The sequence below is a fragment of the Cinclus cinclus genome, chromosome 32, assembly GCF_963662255.1.
Source record: "Cinclus cinclus chromosome 32, bCinCin1.1, whole genome shotgun sequence".
Lineage (NCBI taxonomy): Eukaryota > Metazoa > Chordata > Aves > Passeriformes > Cinclidae > Cinclus > Cinclus cinclus.
The window spans coordinates 815,455-825,155 of record NC_085077.1 but is presented as its reverse complement, the minus strand read 5'-3'; the positions used below and the strand labels follow the sequence as shown (position 1 = coordinate 825,155).

Below are 9,701 nucleotides of genomic sequence, written 5' to 3'. Positions count from 1 at the left end.
CCCACCTCGAGTTTGGTCAGACGTGGTTTAATTAGGGGCAGCCGGAGGGGGCTCGTGGGAGTAGCAGCACTGCTCACCTTGGGGACAGGTGCCCTGTGGAGGGGACAACGAAGGGGGGGGGGCTGGAACCTGCTCCAGGATCCCCCTCCTCTTATTCCCAGCCCCTTCCCCCTCCCCTTTATTCCCAACTTCCCAATTTTGTTTTCCCTTTCTCCCTTTCTTCCGCCGCCCCCCCCCCCCCCCCGCCCTGTCCCATGTTCCTGGACATCCATTCCCAGATTCCCCCTGCGTATTTTAGGGGATCCCCTCTATGTTTTGGGGCCCCCTCCCACCTCCTTGAAGCGTTTGCAGGGGAATTGTTTCAGCCCGGCCCCGTCCGGGCGCTGCGTCCGCTTGTTCTGGAGCCGCTCCCGCTTCTCCTGCAGGGAGGGGGCGAGGCCCCCCCTGGAAAAGCCGGGAATGAGCCAGGAATTGCCCCCCTGGGAAGGGGAGAGGGTGGGAGGCACCTCCCCCAAAAAATGATGGAGCCAGGGGTTCACCCTTTCCCCTGATTTTTAGGGGGGGTTTATGTCCCACCCTGAGCACAAAAAAGAAGGAAATGTCTCCCTTGAGAAGGGTGGGGGACACCTGAACCCCCAAACCAGTCCTCCCCAGGGCCTCACCCCGGCTTGGCCCTGGCCTTGGGACCCCAAAAAGCCTCGGGGTTCTCGGGGAATCGCTTCAAACCGCGCTTCCGGGAACTGGGGTTGGCATCCTCATGGAGGGTGAAGGAAGCCTGGAGCCTGGGTGGGGGTTAAAAGGTTCAGGGGGTTTGGGGGGTCTGGGGTCCCCCCCCTCCAGCCCAGCCCAGCCCAGGGGTCCTACGTGGGCTCCACCGAGAGGATCTGGGCAGCCGGGCTGGAGTCTGGGAGCCGCTCGCGCTTCACCGGGTGGAGCTTGGCCTGGGGAAAAGTGGGGAAAAATGGGTAAAAGGGGGCTGGGAAGGGGGGGTTCAGCCAGCCCCGAGTGTAGGGAGGGATCCCTGAGCCCCCTCCTCACCCACCCAGCAGCGCATGATGTCCCAGAGCGTGGCGGGCGGCGCGTCCGTCTTGACGGCGTTGCGACAGGCGTGGGACAGCGAGACACGGAACCCGGCGTGCAGCAGGGCTGACCTGGGGGACAGCAGGGTTTGGGGGGGTGGTCTGAGGGGGTTTGGGGCGTCCCTGTGGGGATTCGGGGCATCCCTGAGGGGGTTTGGGGTGTCCCTACCTGAGCTGTAGCAGGGACGGGGTGTTGCTGCGGATGGTGCTGCTCAGCCCGTCCAGGGTGTAGTACAAGGGGACATCGCTCAGCTCCTGCCCCGCAACCAGCCCCACAGTCACTGCCGGCCCCACGTTTGGGGTGTCTCCCCCATCTGGGGTGTCCCCATCCCCAGGGTGTCCCCTCTGTCACCTCGGCAATGACGCTGAGCATCCCCCGCAGCCGCGGCTCCGTCGAGAAGCGCCCGGGGTTTCGCTCCAGCGCCGCCAGAACCCCCTCCACGAAGGCAGGGTCATGCAGGGGCTCGGCCCACACCGGGCCCCCCACCTTTAGGGGGGGAAAAAAAAAAGGTTCAGGGCCCGAATTTGGGGTGCTGAGGTGTGTGGGGGGGGGTTGGGGATGGCTGCACGCACCTGGTGGCGGTGCTGGCAGAACTCACAGGTGGGACCCACGGGCGGCCCCGTTGCTGCACTGTACTTGAACCTGGAGGGGGAAAAAGTGGTCACAGCTGCCCCAAAGGGTCGTGGGGGCTCTCGGGGAACCCCTAAATCCCTCGGGGGGTGAAAGGGGGGGGGGGGGGGGGGGGGGGCACCCATACCCGCTACCGTGGCTCGTGACCCTGCCCAGGCGCTGCAGGTGGTGGGAGCCACAGCCCACGCAGTGGAACACCAGCGCCTGTTTGCTGTGGGGAAACGGTGTTAGAGCAGTTCTGGGGGGGGGCACAGAGACTCCCAAACCCCCCCCCCCCCCCCCGGGGTACCCCCCTGTCACCTGGCCGAGGCCTTGACCTTGGCTTGGCCCGTGAAGACCCTGACGAAGACGCGCACGTAGAAGTCGGCGCTGACCGAGAGCAGCGGCACCACGAAGCGCTGGTAGCAGTTGGCTCGGAGGTCGAGGCTGTGCAGGATGATCCTCAGGGCCTGGGGAGGGGACGGGGGGGGGACACAGGGATGTGGGACACCCCCTGGAGTACCCCCCGGGCCAGGGGAGCCCCCCAGCACTGACCATCTCGTGGCAGAACTTGCCCTTGAGGGACACGGCGCCGTATTTGCTGTAGCAGGTCTCGGCGCTGTTGCCGGCCATCACCGCCATGTCCGTGCAGGTCACGCACAGCAGCCCTGGCAAATCGGGGTTCAGGGGGGTCCAGGGGGTCCCTAACAGCCCCCCCTCCCCCAGAACTCACCCCCCTCGCTCACGGCCTGCACAGCCGCATCCAGGAAGGGCGCGGGGCTCCCGTAGGGGTCCAGGTCGATGACGTCGAACGGCTCCCGCTCGGCTTTGCTCTGGTACATCAACATCCTGGGGGGAACAGGGGGGTCCCCACAGTTCCCAGGGAACCCTCAGCACCCCCTGGGGACCCCAGGATAACCCCCAAGCCTTTGTGACCCCCCCCCCCCTCACCCTGCCTGCCCAGCCCCGGCATGGTCCTGGCTTGGGGGTGGGCAGGACGGTCCCTGACATCACTTGGGGACATCAGGACACCAGTTCCCGGGGACAAAAGGATCATGGGGACCCCCAGACCCCCCCCCCCGCCAAGACCCCAGACCGGGACAGGAGGTGTCGGGGTGCTCCTTAACCCCCCCCCCCCCCCCATGGTGACGCTTCGGGTCCCGAAGCCCCGGGCATGGCTCGGGGGTCGCCCCCCCCCCCCGTTGCCATCGAGATTTGGGGTTACCTGGCGTCGGCCAGGCGGGGCGTGACGAGCTCCCCGACGCCGTTGAGGGCCACGTTCCGAGCCATGAGCGCGGCCGCCCGGGGGGAGGAGTCGCTGGCCACGATGGCCCCGAGCCCCGGCACCTCGAGGGCGAAGCGCACGGAGCGGAGCCCCGAGGCCGCCAGCGCCTCCAGCACCCGCAGACCCCCCTGGGGGCACAAGGGGGGGGCTCAGGGGTGGTCTGAGACCACCCCCCCCACCCCACCAGGATCCCCAAACCCTCCCCACACCTCACAGGCCTCTCCCGGCCGTGCTGTCCGCGGGGTCTCCCCGGCCTCGGGGCTACCCCCGTGCTCTTCCTCGCCTGGAAGGACGACTGGAAAAGAGGAGGGGGATGAAGGAGAGGCCTGGGCACCCCAAAAATGGGGTCTAGAGGGGAGCAGGAGGGGGACAGGGACCCCCGGGGATTGGGGGAGCCCCCAAAAGGCGCCGTACCCCGAATTCCTTTGGGGCGCAGCTGCAGCCGTGCGAATTCCGTCAGGACGGCGCAGCTGGGGGGGGGGAGGTCATGGGGGTGTCAGGGATCCCCCGAGGGGAGGGGGACACCCCCAAACTCCCACAGCCCCTCCAGGGCAGCCCAGAACCCCCTCCCCAGGATCATCCCAGAGCCCCCAAAGTCTTCCTGGGACAACACGAGGGTCATCCAAGGACTCTCGAGAGTCCCCCAGATTCCTCCCAGGACCCCCCCCCACAGCCTTCTCAAGACACCCCCAAATTCTCCTGTGACAACTCCGAGACCCCCGGAGTCCCCCCTGGACCCTCCCGAGCGCCCCGGGCTCACGTGAGGTCGCGGTTGAAGCCCTGCACGGGGTTATAAAACACCTCGTTGGCGTTGGGGAAGACGATGGTGGCGCGGCCCTCCGTGATCAGCGTCTCCTTGGGACCAGGGGTGCCCCCCTCGCTTTCGGGGGGTCCCGCCGAGCCTTCCCGGGCAGGCCCCGAGCCCGGCGGGGTCGCGGAGCCATTGGGGGAAGCGCCGTCCATGGTGGGGGGGACCGAGGGGCCTCTGCAGAGGGTCCTGAGAGCGGCCGCTGTCGCGGGGGAGGGTCACGGGAGGGGTACGGCCGGCCCGGAGCGGTTTTGGGGGGAAAACGGGGCAGTTTGGGCTCGCCCCCAGAGGGAGGGAAAAGGGGAGGAGACCCCCTCAGGAAAAGGGGAGGAAGAGGCGGAGAAGAGGAAGGGACGAGCCCCCCCGCGAGCGGAAAGGGGGTGAATGCGGAGCCCCGGTGAATATGGGGGAGCCCCCCCAAAACGGGCCCGCGAGGGGGGCCCGCGGCCCCCCCTCCTCCCCCAACACGTGGCGCGGGCCAAGGCCGGGGGGCTAAACCGCTCGCCCCGCGGTCCCGCCCAGGTGTCCCCCCACCCCGTGTCCTCCGGCCCTGTCCTTGTTTCCCCCATGTCCCCCCCACCTTGTCCCCCCTCGTTCCGCCCCCGCTCACCGGCGCGCGCCGCCCCGCGCATCCCCCTCTCCTCCCCTCACATGGGCGCCGCCATCTTGCCCCGGTCAGGTGACGCCGGCGGCCGCGCAGGGTCTCAAAACCTCCACCCGCCTCGCGGAAACGCGATCCGGCGGGGCTGCCTCCCGGTAGCGGCGGGGAGGAGCCGATCCCTCCGGACCCAACCCGCGGATCGCGGCGGATCAGGAACCCTCGCGTTCCCCGCGTATTTTCAGCGTCCCGTCCCTATCCTCACCTCCGCGTGGGCACCGGGGCTGGATGATTCGGCGCTCGGCCGGTCGCGCAGGCGCGGGCGGCGCGCTCGGCGCTCGGCTGGTCGCACCTGCCGCACAATGAATGGCCGCTGAGCGCGGCGGCACCGGGAGCGGCTCCGGGAGCGGCCGCGGCCCCAGCGCAGCCCCCCCGGCCCCCGGTAAGGCGGGGACCCCCCGGGCCCGCCCCAAACTCGCTCCCCGCCCCCTTGCTCCGGTTCCCCGGCTCCGCTTCCTTCTCCCTCCGGGCCCGGTGAACCCCCTCCCCCCCCCCCCCCCCCCCCCCCCAGCCGCCACCGGCCCGTTCTCCCGGGCCTGCGGTGCCCCCGCCCTTGGGATCCCCCGGTTCCCCCGGGATGTTGCTCCTTCTGCTCCCGGTCATGGGGGGGCTGCTGTGTCCATACCCCCACCCCCCGCGGGGATTGGGGTCCCCTTGATGCTGCCCCCCCCCCCTTGGTTGGGGGTTTAACGCCCCCCCCCAAAAATTTGGGAGCGCCCCCGTTGTCACCTCTGAGGGTTCGGGGGTCCTCTCCCTTCCCCTGCTGGAGAGTGGGGGTCTCCTCTGTCCCCAGGCCAGGGAGTGGGGTCCCTTTTGGTGACCCCCCCCCCATGTTTTGGGGTCCCTCTGCTCCTCTCCCCCTGCAGCTGGGGGATTCTCCGACCCCCCGTCCGGAATTTGGGGCTTCCCGGACTGGGGCATCCTGCCCGTTTCCCCTCTGAGGGCTTGGAGGTCTCCCCCATGTCCCCTCAGTCCCCAGGTCAGGCTTGGGGCCTCCAGACGGGGTGGGGAGGGGTGTCCCCCCCAAAATGCTGGGGCTCCCTTGTCCTTCACACCCCAGGGAGTCCTAGGGCTGGGGACCCCTCAGAGCCCCCCTTGGCCTTGGCAGGGACCCTGTCCCCTGCCCCTCCCCGTTCTGGGAGGGGTTGAGGGGGCGGATTTGGGGTGACCCTACGCCGGGGGGCTTTGTTTGACCCCTGTCTTTCCTCTCTCCCTCCCGGTGTCCCCCCGGTGTCCTGTCCCTGCTCTGCTCTGTCCCCCCTGTACCCCCCCCGTGTCCCTGTCCCATTCCTGGTGTCCCTGTTCCTTCGTGTCCCCCTGATTCCTCGTGTCCATCTCATCCCCTATGTCCCTGTCCCCTCATGTGTGTCCCCCCCCCCACCCCCGTCCTGTTCCCTGTCCCCCCATCCCTAATCCCCCATGGTGTCCCCGACCCCGCAGGTCCCCCCCGGCCCCCGCCATGGCGCAGACGCTGCAGATGGAGATCCCCAACTTCGGGAACAGCATCCTGGAGTGCCTGAACGAGCAGCGCCTGCAGGGGCTTTTCTGCGACGTCTCCGTGGTGGTCAAGGGCCACGCCTTCAAGGCCCACCGGGCCGTGCTGGCCGCCAGCAGCTCCTACTTCCGAGACCTGTTCCACAGCTCCAAGAGCGCCGTGGTGGAGCTGCCGGCGGCCGTGCAGCCTCAGTCCTTCCAGCAGATCCTCAGCTTCTGCTACACCGGCCGCCTCAGCATGAACGTGGGCGACCAGTTCCTGCTCATGTACACGGCCGGCTTCCTGCAGATCCAGGAGATCATGGAGAAGGGCACCGAGTTCTTCCTCAAGGTCAGCTCGCCCAGCTGCGACTCGCAGGGGCTGCACGGCGACGACACGCCGGGCTCGGAGCCGCAGAGCCCGGTGGCCCAAACCTCGGCGGCGCAGGGCTGGGCGGCCGCGCTGCCGCTGGTGTCGCGGGTCAAGACGGAGCAGGGCGAGCCCGACGGAGTCCAGTGCACCTTCGTGGTCAAACGCCTCTGGGACGGGGCCCCCAAGGACAGCGGCGGCAACGGCAGCCGAAAAATGGCCAAATTCTCGGAGGCGGCGCCGCGCCCGCCGCAACCTCCCGGTAACGCCAACGCCGCCGCCCCGGCTCCCGCGCCCGCGCCCGGCGCCGCCGCTGACCAGACCAGCCCCGGCGGAACGTCCAGCGCCTACACCAGCGACAGCCCCGGCTCCTTCCACAACGAGGAGGACGAGGAGGAGGACGCGGGCGAGGAAGGCTCGGACGAGCAGTACCGGCAGATCTGCAACATGTACACCATGTACAGCATGATGAACGTGGGGCCCGCAGGTGAGGCCCGGTGGTGGCGTTTTGGGGACGGATGGTGTGGCCTTCGGGGACGGGGCTGTGGCTCTGGGGGGTGCGCTCGTGAAAAGCGCCGCCCCGTTTGAGGCGTGGTCGGGATGTGTGGGTGTGGTCTTGTGGGGGTCTGTGGCCCCCCCCTCCCCTCTTCCCCTGTGTCCCCTCCCCGTCCAGAGACCCCCCCAAGTTTCAAGGTGGAGCCCCTGTCACCAACAATGTCCCCCTCAGACCCTTCTTGTCCCTCTCCCCCCGTGACCCCCTCAGGGGTGGCTCCAAGCCTCCCGTGACCCCCAAAGGAGCCACCCTTCCCCAGGCAGCCCTCCCTGAGACCCCCGTGCCCCCCCCCAGCCGCAGAGAAGGTGGAGGCCCTGCCCGAGCAGCTCCCCCCGGAGCCCCGGGCCCGCGCCCGCCTGCGCCAGGACCTGGCGTCGCTGCCGGCCGAGCTCGTCACCCAGATCGGAAACCGCTGCCACCCCAAGCTCTACGACGAGGGCGACCCCACCGAGAAGCTGGAGCTCGTCACCGGTACTGGGGCGGGCACGGTGGGGATCCCACGGGGTTTTGGGGTCCCTGCTGACCCTCCGTGCCCGTCCCCTCCCCAGGCACCAACGTGTACATCACGCGGGCGCAGCTCATGAACTGCCACGTCAGCGCGGGCACGCGGCACAAGGTGCTGCTGCGCCGCCTCCTCGCCTCCTTCTTCGACCGGTGAGAGGCTCCGTGGGTCGTCCCCCCCTCCCCCCTCCCCAACCCCGATTTGGGGGGATCTGGAAGGGTTTTAGGGTGGGGTTCAGCCTGTTTTGTTTTTTTTTTTTTTTTTGTTATTCCTTGCAGGAACACGCTGGCCAACAGCTGCGGGACCGGGATCCGCTCGTCCACCAACGACCCCAGCCGGAAGCCGCTGGACAGCCGGGTGCTGCACGCCGTCAAGTGTGAGTGGGGGGCACGAGGGGGACCCCCGGGAGTCGGGATGGGAGGGGGGGGGGGGTGGCTGTGCCAGAGCATCGGGGGCTCGGGGTTGGGGGGCAGAGGGGACAGTGGGAAAGGGGGGGGGTGTAAAGGACGACAAGGTGGGACAGGAGCGAGGACACAGAGGGGACACAGAAGGTGACCCCGCCAAACCCCTGACCCCGACTAGACTCGGGGGTCCCTCATGTGTGTCCCCCCCTCCCCTCCCCCTCAGTTTACTGCCAGAACTTTGCTCCCAACTTCAAGGAGAGCGAGATGAACGCCATCGCCGCCGACATGTGCACCAACGCGCGGCGCGTGGTGCGCAAGAGCTGGATCCCCAAGCTGAAGCTGCTCATGGCCGAGGGCGACTCCTACACCTCCTTCATCAACGACACCGGCAAGCTGGAGCCCGACATCATGGGCCCCGAGCCCCCTTTGAGGCGGGGGCCCCGAGCCCGAGGGGGGACCTGCGGGGGAGGGGCTGCAGTGACCCCCCTGCCCTGGGGAACCCCTCCCCAGTGGGGAGGGGGGAGGGGACTCGACCTGAAACTGGGGGATCCGCCCCCCCAGGAATTGCAGCAATGCCCCCCAGGAATAGGGACAACCCCCCCCCCCCCCACCCCCCTCCCAGACAGGGCCACCCCCCAGAGAGGGTGTAGGGACCCCCCCGTGGGACAGGGAACCCACCCCCCGCCCCCTGTGGGTAGGGTCCCACCAACAAGGGACCCACGTGGTTTAGGGACCCCTCCCCACAAAAAAAACGGGCACCCCCAGGGGCAGGGACCCCACATTGAGGCCCTGGTAGGTCCTGTCCTCCCCCCCCCCAACCCAGGATTTGGGGTTTTATTGGGGTGGGGGGCGGCAGCGTCTCGGCACAAGCGCAGCTGTCCCCCCCCAGCATTGGAAGGGGGCCCGGGGGGGTGGGGATTGAGTTTGGGGTCCTGTGCCCCTCCCCAGGGCCCCCTCGTGCACCCTCGTTCCCCTCCAGGGCCATTGTCCCTGCAGGTACCCGCATGTGTGTCCCCCCCGTGTCCCCCCCCCCCCCCCCGTGTCCTCCCCCTGTCCCGCCCCAGGGACCCCCATGGCTCTGGGCAGCCCCCCCCGGCCCGCCCCCCCCCCGCATGTGTCCCCTGGTTCCCTGTGCCCCCCCTCAGGTCACCTGTCCATATGTGTCCCCAGGTGTGTGTGTCCCCCCCCGGCACAAAGATGGGGGGGGTGTCACCTGTCTCTGTATCCCCCCCCTCCAAAAGGAGCAGGACTGCCAAATTGTGTGTGGGGGGGTCCCCTTATTGGCCTCCCCCTACTCTGGGGTCTGTACTGGAGGGGTGGGGGGGACAGGTGTGTGTCACCTGGCGGGGTGGGACAGGTGGGATATCACCTCTATGGGGGGAGGAACCCAGAGAGAGGTGGGGGACACGGGGACCCCCCCCCCCCCCCCACCCACTCCCCCCATCCCCAGGGCTTCTCTCCGGCTTTGCTCCAAAGGGAAACTGAGGCACAGTTTGGTGACCCCCTCCCATTTCAGCTGGGAGTGAGGGGAGGGGGGGGGTCACCAGGAGCCTCCCCCATCCCGCTAAGCCTTGGGGGGGGGGCGGGGGGAGTCCCCAGGTGTCCCCAGGTGTCCCCACTGCCCCCCCCCCCCCAGGTCTCCTGACGTTTGGTCAAGTGCCTTACCCGCCCCTCCCCCCGGGCTCCCTCCGCGTCTCCGCTGCCCCCCCCCGACCCCCCCCCCGGTCCCCCCCTGGCACGGGGTGGGGGCACAGGGATCTCCCCTCCCTCCTACACACTCTTCCCCCCATCCCGTGCCTCAGTTTCCCCTTTCCCGACGAGTTCTGCCGGTCTCACCCTGCCCGAGGAGGGGGTGGGGGGGGCTGTCCCTGCTGTCCACCCCCTTTTCCATTTCCCCCCGACCCAAAAACTGGGTCCAGCTCCTCTTTTTTGCTGTACAGAAGGGGGGGGGGGGGGGGG

At 68.9% G+C, this 9,701-nt stretch overlaps 2 protein-coding genes across 2 annotated transcripts; one reads left to right on the top strand and one right to left on the bottom strand.

Moving 5' to 3' along the window:
* Window positions 1-15: 15 nt before the first annotated feature.
* On the bottom strand, window positions 16-4,453 carry TRMT1 (tRNA methyltransferase 1). Its single transcript, XM_062511767.1, has 17 exons — window positions 4,393-4,453; window positions 3,735-3,984; window positions 3,389-3,444; window positions 3,184-3,269; window positions 2,915-3,102; window positions 2,423-2,538; window positions 2,245-2,357; window positions 2,011-2,159; window positions 1,838-1,921; window positions 1,653-1,722; window positions 1,432-1,566; window positions 1,249-1,334; window positions 1,043-1,151; window positions 865-941; window positions 663-782; window positions 333-444; window positions 16-93 (listed from the first exon to the last, which is right to left on the bottom strand). Exons 1-17 carry the CDS (start codon window positions 4,412-4,414, stop codon window positions 28-30), a joined length of 1,839 nt encoding a protein of 612 aa, XP_062367751.1. The 5' UTR covers window positions 4,415-4,453; the 3' UTR covers window positions 16-27.
* Window positions 4,454-5,899: 1,446 nt separating this feature from the next.
* On the top strand, window positions 5,900-8,223 carry NACC1 (nucleus accumbens associated 1). The gene is given in 6 exon segments (XM_062511777.1): window positions 5,900-6,770; window positions 7,131-7,307; window positions 7,385-7,490; window positions 7,617-7,714; window positions 7,966-8,170; window positions 8,172-8,223. Coding segments are annotated over 6 exon segments (1,509 nt in total).
* The last annotated feature ends 1,478 nt before the right edge of the window (window positions 8,224-9,701 follow it).

Bases quoted from the DNA above. Each gene is read 5' to 3' on its own strand.
- TRMT1 (XM_062511767.1), bottom strand. From the start codon at position 4,414: ATGCGCGGGGCGGCGCGCGCCG. The intron at 3,270-3,388 runs GTACGGCGCCTT...CCTCTTTTCCAG, and splicing joins GCGCCCCAAAGGAATTCGGG to TCGTCCTTCCAGGCGAGGAA. The intron at 942-1,042 runs GTGGGTGAGGAG...ACTTTTCCCCAG, and splicing joins GGGACATCATGCGCTGCTGG to GCCAAGCTCCACCCGGTGAA.